Source organism: Uloborus diversus, chromosome 1, assembly GCF_026930045.1.
Source record: "Uloborus diversus isolate 005 chromosome 1, Udiv.v.3.1, whole genome shotgun sequence".
Classification (NCBI taxonomy): Eukaryota; Metazoa; Arthropoda; class Arachnida; order Araneae; family Uloboridae; genus Uloborus; species Uloborus diversus.
Window position 1 is genome coordinate 89,074,460 of NC_072731.1, and position 12,958 is coordinate 89,087,417.

Here is a 12,958-nt window from a genome sequence, read left to right on the forward strand (position 1 = left end):
AAGTATCTGTTACCAATGTTATAAAAAAAAATCTTCAAACTTAAATTTAAAACCGTTTCAAATATTTTTGTTATTTACAATTACCAAAAAAAAAAAAAGTTTAATAAGTCATGTATGAAGATAAACTGTTGCATCAAAACAGTACCTCTCTGAAAATGAGTTTTTGCTACTAACTCCTTCCTTTTTTTAAAGTGTCAGCAAAGTAATAATAATAATAATAATAATAATAATAATAATAATAATAATAATAATAATAATAACAAGAAGAAAAAGAAGAGGAAGACGAAGATAATTACCTCCTGCAAATGATATGTAAACAGATTTCTGACAAGCGTCCTTAAAATTCTATCCCTTCTCGAACTCTCGATTCCAAACGTCTCCTCTAAGGCAGAAAACTGAAAGTAGGATTCGATTTTTGTGCTCCCGAACAGGAGATCATACTGCGTATAAAGCTCTGGACTTCTTTCCATCATTACTTCCGGATCTTGGGGGAGAACAATACCATCCACCGTGGGACCGAATGCAGACAAGTAATCAGGTACCGGAATTTCGACATCCATTATTTCCTGAAGCTCTCGTTTCCGTAAACATTCGACCAGGGCCGTATTATCTTGGGCTGGACAGTCCAATGCCTCTGCAATATGGTGCGTATGAGTAATGGCTTCGTGTGCGATTGCCCAAGGGCTGAGGGCAGAACCACTTTGCATTATTGCTCTGTGGAATAGTCCTAAAATAAGAGAAAATGGTATTACTGTCGAGCAAAGCAGTGTATGTATGATTGGAAGCATTGCTTAATGTAATGGTCATCTCTACAAAAAGCGTCTGTGTGTTTGAACTCGCAAAACTCGAGAACTACCCAGCCGATTTCGCTGAAATTTTCACAACTTGTTCCTTTAAGTCCTGAAAAGGTTTGCTGACTAGTCCAAAAAAAAATTCGATGCATAGTTCTTTTTTATCACAATTTAGGCCCAATTTTCACATAAATTCCTGAATATGGGAATGAAAAATTACTTGCACATATTAATATTATATATCGTTGAAGAGAATAGAATTTCTCGCGTTCTACGCAATTTGTTTCAATGCTCTTACGGTGGGAGTTACTTGCATTTTAGCTCGAATTTGTTTAGGCTTAGTTTAAATTCAGGCGCTACTTTCTTCATTAAATCTATCAATAAAGAGTGAAGGATTTGTCCCACAGTATTATTTTTGGCACCATTGGAAAAAGCGATATTTTTTACTTTAGATCCATCTCGACCTATGGTCTACTAAGCTACTATAGTCTGAAAACTAAGCTACCATCTCATACTATTTTTTTAAACTAGAGGTGAAATTGTAATGACTGAACACTCCTGTATGTGCTCTAATTTTTATAGAATTTTCCCTTTTATATTAGCTGAACTTTTGGGGAGAACATGATAGCGTAAAAATCATGCCTCAAAAATGTCCGTCCGATACCGTTTTTAAAATTTGATTTTTAAAAATGTTACCAACGAAAAATTCTTGGCTTCGGATTTTTAGCAACTTTCTATGATGTGTATGCATCAGTTTTTGAAAAAATATGTATTTTGGTATGCTCACAGACAGAAATCCATCGATTTTTTTTTTTTTTTTTGTAAAACCGTCCTTCTGTTACTGCTGGAATTCACCTATACAGCTATGTTTATCAGTAATGCTGCTGGTCGTCGGGTTGATCCATTATTCAAAAACTGGAATCGGATCAAGGATGGATCAAGAACTTTAACTTCAATTTGCCGCATTGTCCATCTACGCAACTTGACCACCATCATCTCTTCTTTTGTCCAGTCATGCAATAGGCTCTCATCAATATTGACATCGACTGGACCAAGGACATCATTTTTTCAAAGCATGCCCAAGAAATGGACAAAACTTTACTTCGTACCTTTGGCCCAATTTAATTTCACCTTTTGCACACACGTCAACAACAACAACAAGGATTAACTGCTCGGTCTTTGCACGATTTTCTCGTTTTCTGTTTGAATGGGACTGAAATAGCAAAAGTAATAAAAAAAAGAAAAAGAATTAACCCATTATTCCTTTTAAAATTGGCATTAAGTTTGGTCTTTTCAAAAAAATTGTGAAGATTATAGATAGCACGGTGCTGAATTTCAATATTTAAAACCAGAATTTCCAAGTTTTGTGATAAAACACTTCATAGCTAAGGAATGAAGGCATGTTTTCAGGGCATCTTTTGTACAAGTAAACAAGTGCATACCAATTATTTCTGGACATTTAAGAGGAAAATTCTTGATACCAAATACAGAATGAAATGCACAGTCACTAAGTTTTTGACATTTTTTTAAAATTATTAATCATACATGTTAATATATACATTTCTTACAAATTTCCATTGTGGGTTACAAAAAATCTGTGGGCAATGGAGAAAAACTGTTAACATATATGAATTCAGCGCAGTATTTTATGCTAAGATCAGGATTTTTTTCACCAGGTGGAAAAAAAAAAACCTTTTTGTAGAATAGTGGTACCTAATACTGTTCTACAAAGGTAAGTTTCAAGCCGCTTTTAAGTGATAAGAAACAGGAATTCGAAGTTAAATCTTAGAAATCTTAATAAGAAGCTCAATTTCATAGAGCTTAGTATGTGAAGTGTTCCTCGTTTAATTTCATGTGCGTGTTTTTTTTTTTCTTTAATCATCATTTTTATAAAGACCTTTACCATTTTTTTGTAGTTAATTGGTTTTATTTCGGTCATCTTTTCAAGTCTTCTGTGATTACACATTCTTATAAGTGCCTAATGACTTCTACGTTTCTTTTTTAAAAAAGAATACAAATTTTAAAATTATATTGTGTGAACTTTGCCCCTCTCTAGTCCCTCAGAAAAAATGTTAATGGTTAATATAACACCACCTTTCCTCTCAATAAAAAATAATGGCTACAATACTCTGGAAAACTGAAAACATTGGGGGGGGGGGGGATTTTCAAAAAGTGAGATATAATGCGGGAAAATTGTGGTCACATTTGAATTCACGGATTCTTTTCACATAAAAATCAGCAAAAATGGCATCAGAAATATTTTGATGGGTGGGGGGGAGGGGGCTGCACAGTATAATTACTTACTTTAACACAATTATTAGTATGAGCGCTAAGTATATGAGAGTGGTAATCTAATAAAATTTAGTATCGATTTACCTTTTGCCATGGGTGACAGCATTAAAAGATTTACGCATGCTGCACCATAGCCGTGACCAAATATGGTGACGTTAGACGCATCCCCTCCAAATTCTTCAATATTTTCTTGAATCCAATGCAAAGCTGCCACTTGATCCATCAACCCATAATTTCCCCTAGCTGATTTATCAACAGCAGGCAGAAACCCTACAAGAAAATTAAATTTTATATGCATAAAGAGATTTAAAGATAAAATGAGAAAAGTTACATTGATGAGCATGTAGTTATGAGAAAAACAATAAAGCATAAGACGTCAAGACAATTGTCCCACAATGAACGAAATTAATCTTGTGAATTATAACAAGCAGAAACTTTGTTTCTTATAACTTAATAGCGGAAACAGATTTTCAGTTTAAAAAAAAAAAAATCTAGAAATAATTGTATGTTTTTTATAGAATTAAAGCAAACAAATGAATGCAAACAATTTTAAATATGATTGAAATGCTTGTATGGTATGCATTTCAATCATATCTAACTATAGTATAGCTTTCGTAATTTGACCACCTTCAATTAACTTTTTCCACCTCACCCAACTTCTTAACGTTGAGTCATAACGTTTCTTCGCTTCATTGCTTATCTACAATCAACAGGACAGCATACGGTAATGGCAAACGTATTGTAGACTAACCGAACGCATCAACATTTTTATCGTAATTTTGCTACAGAATACACTGTACCTGCATTTAACTAATTAATGTTTGAAACGCGGTTTAAAACTTGACAATCTTGCCCTTATTTTACAGTTTTTAAAGAATGAGTCAATATTTCTCTGAGCATTCGTTTTCCCAAAGAAAAATCAACAAAAATCCCTTTTTGCTCTCACTAAACTATTTACCATACATAATAATTTTTCTACCATGTAAGTTGCTTAAGCATGTGTTTGACGTCTTTATTTGGATTCGCTGCTTTTCAGTCTTTTCCTCCCCCACTGGGTCTTTAAACATCATTACTATAGTTTCCTACATTTTTTGTTGGACTGTGCTATCGACAAATATATCTTCTCAAATAGTTCCGATTTTCAAATCGTTGTCTAATAAAATCTTCAAAGCCTATCCATCCAAATTCTATCGTGGCAGATGATGGCGAAATCACAACTAATTGTTTTGAAGTGGCTATAAATCCAGTTTTATTAAAGCACTGTTTAGTGGGCTATGACTAAACTTTGTTCCAAGTAGAGTTGATCAAATGACAGCGTCCACTGCACCAATAAGAGGCGGGTAGCTAATGAAGCTGTTACCGCTATAGGCCGTAGGTTTGTGTTTTCTTGAAAACCCACTCTTAGGGTTGAGCTTGATATTTCATCCAAACTGCATGTGTGAAGGACGACTTCAAAATTTTATTTAGTAGTAAGTGGCCATCAGAAAACATTGCTTATGCAGCCACATTTTGATTTTAATTTGCCGAAATTTTTATTTTTATGAAGACAAGAAGGCATTTGCAAGTACGGTAAAAGGTTGCGTGGGGAAAGAGGTTTTGTCCTGATTAAATATCACGTTCTTCCTTTTATTAAAATTAAAAACTCTAAATGAAACTGCTACTAAAAATGAAAATGTGGTTAAATAACTAAATTCAAAGTTTCTCTTGACCGCTTGCTATTAAATGAAATTTTGCACTTTTAAGTCTACTGTTACATACACATTTACTGAAAAACTCTCAGATTTTCAAATGTCTCTAAAACTTCTTTTTTAGGGAATATAGTACTTTTTTTATGATACTGATCAACAGTACAAATAATAAAAATAAATAAATTGCCAAATCAAAAAAAAAAAAAAACAAATATTGATTCAAAAGTCTGTTGCAGGAAAAAAAAATAAAACCATAGTTCCAAATGGTGAACATTGTTTTAAAAAGAAAATAATTATAGTTTATAAAACAACAAATTAAAAGCACTGTTCTGAGGAGAGATCAGTTTAAAAATTTGTCGAGAACCACAGATCAGAAATTGCACCAAGGTTGTCACCTTGGGCTGGTTTAGGACAGAGTTTTTTTCTTGGGAGACAGCGACAAAAAATACTAGTACGTATGTAACTCAGTTTTTCTAAATTTTAACATACGTCAAATTCAAAAACTTCAGATACTATTAACATATTTTTTTATTTGCTTGCCAGAATTGCCATGGACTGTGCCTTAAATAATATTCATACTAGAAACAAGCAAAATTACTTTGAAAATTCTGGTGTGTTATTCAAAACGAAAAAAAAGTCCTTGTTTAAGCAGAGCTAAAAAATTTGTAAGTCCTCTTGTTAAAAAGTTTTTTTTTTTTTTTTTTTTTGAGATTTCGAAAGTATTGGTTAATATTTCGCAGTACAACGATTAAGTTATAAGTGTCTGAAAGAATTTAGAGTGTAAGAAAGTTAAGTAACAAAAAAAAGATCGGAGGACCGCGTAAAAACAAAACACAAATATTAACGAGAAATAAAATCATAACTGTTTTAATTTTTCTCAGATGCCTGTAAATCTAAAACTTAAAATAGAGAAATGATCTTCCAATAGGTTTTTTTTTTTAAATTCAGAAATATCTTAATTCGAAGCACAAACAATTAACCCCTCAAACGTGTATTCTAAGATCAACTTTTGCTCTTTTTTATTCGCACTTCAAGGAAACAGTTTTTTACCTAAAGAAGATATTTATAAAATTAGCAGAAGTAGCATAAGACAAAATTAATTCGTCATTCTGATGCACAGAAACCTGTGATACTTCTCGTAGCAAACACAGTGATAACTTTCAGTAAGCGATTAAAAGCAGCGAAAGGAAAAAATGAAATATATAAATATGCATAATGACGTAGCTCAAAAATCCTCAAGGGCCCTGTCTGAAATCAGCCAACTGTGATACTTGGAAATGTTCATTCAAGCAGAGATAATTTGAGTTCAATTTTGCATACGCAGTATTACATACGCAAAATTTATTAGATATGAAAAGAGCATTCTTAAAAGAATGGAACAACTTTAATTTCATTTATTGCAGCTTAACTTAATAATAGGCAAATGTGTACTTTGTAAGAATGATTTGCATTAAAATAATTTTCTCAGCTTTTAAAATACAAATGTATTTTATTAAATTCTGAAAATAAATCATAAATGAATAAAATTGAATTTATTCAGAGAATTACGGTTTATTTATTTGAAAGCAAGGAGTAAAGGCTTGCAGAAAGGAAAATATAGGAATGCTAGCTGATTGAAGGATCAAAGACTGAAATGTCAAAAAACCATTTACTGAGAATTTTTACAGTAAAATAGCTGCGGAATGCTATGCTATTCTATCTTATATTAAGGTTGGCGAACACTCTAATTTTCAAAATAAGTTGATTTTGGAATTTTGATAAATTTAAAAAGCTCCAATATTCTTCTTTCTAAATCCGCATTTATTTTTTATTTTTTTTTAATCGATGAACTATTGAGAAAACTAGATAAAATTTATTCAACTCAAATGCACTGCTTTATAGATGAAATTTATTTTTTCTTTCTTGATTTTCTCATAAGCCCGTTTTTATACTTTTTATTTAGACCAACAACTCTAGAAAAAAAAGTATTCACTCTATACGTTTGAAACTTGCAAAGATGGTGATTCAACATAGTGATATAAACCTATAAAAGCTAATGTACATGCAATAAATGGTTTTGAAATAATGATTAATTAAAGTTAGGATACAAAAAGAACTTTTTCCGAGGGATTTTTGCAAACAATAACACATAAAACCTGTTTTTTAATTTCCTAATTTAAGAGTCATAACACTCTTTGGTATCTATCGCAGAGATATACACACAAAAATCTAAAAATTATGAAAAAGTGAAAGCAGTGGAAGTGTTAAGGAAATGGATGTTTTTTGTTTAATAAAAATTGCTTTTCACTAAAAAAAAAAACCTTTCGAATTTTTTTTTTTCAACTAATAAATAGTCAAAATGTGCAGTTTAGGTTATACTTTACAATCGATTAAAACTTTAAAAGGGGTGATGAATATTGAAGAAAAAACATAATTTATGGTGTTCACCTACCTTATTTTTTCGCAGAACAGTTATAGAAGGAAAAAATTTGGAAGTATTTTTTTCTTAGCAAAACACGTAATTTTTAGCTTGGTGAGGCTAAAAATGGAAAGGGGAAATGTTGCATCTTCTTCGTCAGTACTGTTTTTATACTTAGTATTTATTTTGGGAGAGTCTTAGTTGATGTCCTTTTTTCAGTCAAATTGTATTCTCCTTTACTTACCAGGAAATTACAGCTGATACCAAGGATCAATTAACTAAAACTTTTGGTGCTTTCAATCCTTTCAGGGTACATAAAACAATTTGTCCCATGCAGTTTTTTGACATTTGAGCCAGTTATCCATGTAATAACTTCTAAGATGGAGCAACATTTATCAAGAACATATTACGAATTTCATAAGAAAACTCAACTATCGGATTCTAAGGCTTTATGGAATTTCCCATGAAAGCCTTACAAAATACATATTCATATTTCATAAGAGGTATAAAAGCTAGGTTCCATCTTTCTCAGACAAATATCGGATAACTCGTATTCCTACATCTCTAGAGGGCGTACAAAACATATTGATGTTGCAGAAGAAATAGATGACGTCATTTCGAAAAGACATCCTCTCCCATTGATGCCTGAAACGAGAAATTTGAGAATGCCCGAGCCCACACAAAAGGGAAAAACTGCTAAGTAAAGCGGAAAAGCAAAAAAAAACGGTGAAAGAAGACTAGATTTTATCTCTTCTTTCTCACTCAGGCGGGATATTGCCAGGAGCGCCACGTCATGCGTGGAAAATTGATATCGGCAATGAAGAGCCTCATCAAGAGGGATGTGTTTATTTATGCAGATTTGTACTTCACTTTTGTGGGCCCATATATCAAGCGCACGATATTTCCATGAATGCAAAATTTATGACTTCGATAAAGGAGAAGAATATTTCGGAAACCAAATTGACTTAAGGCAAAAAATGCAAATAGGAGAAGGAACATACGAACGACGTGAAAAAATAGGAAAATTCAAAATCTGTTGAGGATTATTAGTTTTCATAATAAAAAAAATATACTTTATGATTGAAAATTCAAATTTCATATTAAAAAAAGAAGTTTCCAAAAAAGTCAAATTTCGGAATCAAGGACTTCAGTTAGTTTTTTTTTTTAAATAATTTTAATAAAGTTTCTTAATCTATAGTAAAGTTTTAAAACTTTCTCAGCGCTTTGTGAAGGATTTTACAAGCTGGGGTAAGGCAGCCTGTATTGGACGACAGAAAAGAACTGACCACAAAGCACTGTGCTACGTTTTATCAATGGAAATGCAAGGTTTTCGGTATATATGCTACGAAAATGAATTTCATCAGTCTTCAAATAGCCTAGCTTGTGTTACATCGTGATTTGTGATTAACACTTCTAAAATCTTATTTCTAGTACTTACTTCTATCGAATGAACAACAGAAAGACTTTTAAATAGAAAAAAAAAGGTGCTATAGTAATATAAACGGTTTTTAACAGGCCTTATAATTTTGTACTTAAATGCAAGATTATGAACCCTGTTGATAGGGTGCAAATGGAAGAATAAACGAGCTGATTTGTGCCTCACATGACTTCCTTTTACTCAAATTTAATAATAATAGTACCTCGGAGTGAGAAAAGAAACACTTTAAATATTTTCACCTCAAGTTTGTTGCGAACCGAAGCAAAGAAAACGTTTTATACAGATAAATGTTCCCAATATTGGAAATTTTAATGTTATTCAATGGTTAACTCTCCAAATATGGCCAAATTAAAACCAAATTTTAAAAAAAGCGCCAAATTTCTCGTCAAGTTGGCGACAAAACTTGGTGACCAAAACTTTGGCGAAATATCAACAAAAGTGTTTGCCAAATTATAACACTACTTGAGTTTGCATTGAAATTAATAATTAGGTTCCCCCAAAAAGATGTAAAAGACCTCTTTTGGAACATCCGAATGCAACCAAAAGAGGATGTGCACAGCTAGACCCCACTTAGAGTCTACGTAGCAAATTTCAACATTATAGGACATACTGTTTTTTCAGTTATGCGAGATACATAGCCCCTACATACATACGTCACGAGAAAACTCGTTGTAATTAACTCAGGGATCGCCAAAATGTCTACACGTGGTATTCGGGTGTCTACACGTTCTTAGGAATATATCCACGTGTGGTCGGTTCGGAAAAAAAAACTCAACATTCATTCGGGGATGAGTAAAATGGAAATTAAGACCGATTTTTGAGTGAAAATCTTTTCGTGGTTACAATACTTCTTTTTTTGTAAAAGGAAGTAAAAGTGGTATATTTTCACTTATTGGACCGGGGAACAATAATGTTTCTGACAGAAAGATGACAGAAAAAGCCTTATTTGCTATAGAAACCCTATTGTGGGGGTGAAGGGCTGCCTTAAATAAATCGTATGTATGATAACCATATAACTACCCTGGCGGCAGGATGTGTCGATATTAATGCTCTAGAAAAAAGTTACTTAAAAACATTTCTTTCCGTACGTAATGAAAACTATCTTGCTCATCATGCGTTACTTGTTGAACAAAAGTTTCTTGGATTTAAAGGCAATGACATTCGGTGTCTTGCTTCCCCAAAGTACAAAATGAAAAATTATAGCACAGATTTAAACTCAAGTTGAAAATGGGAAATGAGAGTAACGAAATTAGTTCATATTTCAAAAATGATTCTAAAAGTAAACATTTAAGATGTATAGAATGTCAAGAGTAGATGAAATCTGCTTTTACACTTTTTAAACCTCCCGAAAAAATACTAGCAAATAAGAGTTGAATCAAACATTTTATGCTCATGAGATTTATGTGAGAACATTTGATATCCAAAATTCAATACCAAGTAGGAAAATTGTTGTGTTAGTCTTATGGATAAAGTTGCAAGCTTGGTCAGTGTTGTAAGCGTTTTTCTAAGGAACAGAAACTTTGCTTGTAAAAAGACATGCGCTTCATACCCGTAACTGTTCTTCAGCAGACATAGAATTTAAAAAAGTCGCATAAAAAGTAGCCGAAAACATCACAGAATGTTTTTTATTGAAATCCTTGTTACAAGGATGAAATTCAAGACTCAATCGAATAAATGAAATGTCACCATTGAGTACATCAATACCATGTCAAATTAGATCGAAAATGGAGATAGTCCCTTGCAAATTCAGTAAAATAACTTTAGGGATTAATTATAAGTTTTTCTGATATTTCTTGTGTTGCATGCTTCATTTCAACAGAAGCGCTACTAGAAGTGCGGACCGAGTTCGAGCAGATGATTTTGTTGTAATTTTACGACTTTCACTTACTCATCAGCATTACATAGATGAATGTGAAGCCTTAACAAGCAGCAATTGTGACGCATGTTTGCGAGTGAATAGTTATACACCCAAACCTGTTTTTGTGCGGTCTTTTTTGTGCGATTTTTTTTTCTTTCTTTTTTTTTTTTTTTTTTTTTGTGTGTGTGCGGCATGTGAAAATTATTTATGAAACGAGTGCGAGGTGTCTTCAAGTGACGACAGGGACATCCTGATGGTCCTGATGAAGTCACTGTGACCTCCCAAAAATTTCCTTCTTTTGGAAATTATTTGGGAGTCGGTAAATTTATCATCACTTGGTTTATTTTGATTTCGTTTTAATGAAACATTTTGGGTTATTTTCTACGTGAGACTTTTTTTATGCGCTCCCTATTCACCGCATATTTTTTTTTTGATTGAATTGCGAAGACAACTTTTTATAGCTACTCGTGAAGTTTCGAAAAAAATTTTAATGCGATTTTTATGCGGCCCCTTTCCACCGCATAAAAACAGGTTTGGGTGTATTTGTCGTTGCTCTCCTGATTGGAAATTACAAAAGAAAAATATCCGAAATTTTAAAATCCATTCTAAATTGATCAGAATGAAGTAAAATTAGACTCGTGCTAATTGGAGAGCGTTTAATACCTGTGTAAGCCTGTGCTTACTTAAATTTAAAAAAAATAAATAAAATGACACAGTTTAATATAAATCACGGGAATTAAAATTTGCTTTTAAATGTGACCTTAACGAATAAATAGTGAGATGTAGTATGGATATCTATTGATACAGTTTTGGAGATTCACAAAACGTCGTAAAATTAAAGCAGGAAAGTTCACTGTGAATTGGTTTAGTCAAAATGCAAACCATTAGCACAACTTTCAACTATTTTTTTTTCCGTTAAAGTGCATCGAAATTGTTAAAATCCTGTTGGTAAACAGTTTTTCTGTCAGTGTTTTTTTTTTTTTTTGAGCAATCACGATTGCTTATTGCCTTCATTTGACTGTTTTGAGGTCCTATCATTTTATTTTCCCGCCAGCACCCTCTGCAGCATCACCGTCGAACGGCTCCTCACGATGCTGCTCCTCTAGCGAAAACCGTCTCCGTCAGGTTGCATCCATATGCTATACACAGGCGCATACATACACAACTACACACACACGCACATACGCACACAAACATACACACACATACACAAACACATACACCTACACACAACTACCCACACACTCATACCTGCACACAGACACATGCACATATGCCTACACACATACACATTCCCCCTCCCACACACAGACACTCATACGCACAACTACCCACACACTCATACCTGCACACAGACATAAACATACATTCCTACACACATATACCCCCCTACACACATAAACACACGCGCCTACATACACACACACACACACTCGTGATTGCGAAAAACATAATTTGAATTCAGGAGGTCAAAAATAATTTTTTTTCTTTTTTTTTAAAAAAATCTTTTAGGTTCGTATATCTTTAATTTAAAAAATAATTTTTAAGCAGCATATTTCAAAACTTAAAGCAAATATGTAAGTTTTGTTCAAGAGGTGATAATTTACTTACCTAACACCCCCAGCCTGTAGTTGATTGTTACAACAACGACATTACCGTAGCTTGCCAGTACACGACCATCATAAGGGTTTCCTGCATTCCATTCATAGGATTCTCCATGAATGAACACCATCACAGGAACTCGACTTCCGTTCTTTCCAACTGAATAAGAGAAATACACACATATATATATATACAAATTAGGAAACTCGAATTAATAGTATGGGACACCACACAATGTTAAATTCAAACAAATTGTAAACTTCCAGTGAAACGAGAAAAAAAAAAAAAACGAAAAAACTAACAGTAATGAATTCATTTTATTTTCTTTTGTTTACCAGGTTTTTGAAATAGTTTCAATCGCTAATACAAAGCGAATGTTATCGAGTGGTTTAGGAAACTAATAAAAATCTACTTGAAAAAAATGACTTTCACTGTCATAAGCAAACTACATGAACCAAAGTTATCGAATTTTTTAAAGTAGCTTAGGAAGCAGTAAGTTGTAAAATTTCACCACCAATGAAAACAACTTTCCGTAAATCTCTGAGATAGAAAGAGTGGGGTAGACCGGGGCACGTTTACGCAGTGCTTTTTTTTCAAAACGAATTATAAAGGAGAACCAACAGTTATATCAGATTGATGCTACTTGAACGTTATGAAGCTTATTGTGAATAAATAATGCTTTGTTAAAAACAAATAAATGTATAAAAAGTAGAATTTTATCCTTTTTTGAGAATTGTATTTATGTGGACAGAAAAGTTATTAAATTTTGTTGCAAGTTAAAAATAAATCCAAACTTGCCGACGGGGCACGTTTGCGCGTTTTCATCGGGGCATATTTACGTACGTTCTGTGTCTTACTACTCTGTCTTACTTCTAAACAGCCCACGAAACA

At 32.8% G+C, this 12,958-nt stretch overlaps 1 protein-coding gene across 1 annotated transcript in view; it reads right to left on the reverse strand.

Moving 5' to 3' along the window:
* LOC129231019 (neuroligin-4, X-linked-like) overlaps positions 1–12,212 on the reverse strand; it is a 28,340-nt gene extending 16,128 nt beyond the window's left edge. Inside the window, exons 1-3 of the mRNA XM_054865269.1 lie at positions 12,077–12,212; positions 3,168–3,353; positions 297–727 (exon numbers count right to left, since the gene is read on the reverse strand). Coding sequence (XP_054721244.1) covers positions 297–727; positions 3,168–3,353; positions 12,077–12,197 — 738 coding nt within the window. The 5' untranslated portion in view covers positions 12,198–12,212. The remainder of the gene's footprint in view (positions 1–296; positions 728–3,167; positions 3,354–12,076) is intronic.
* Positions 12,213–12,958: the final 746 nt, after the last annotated feature.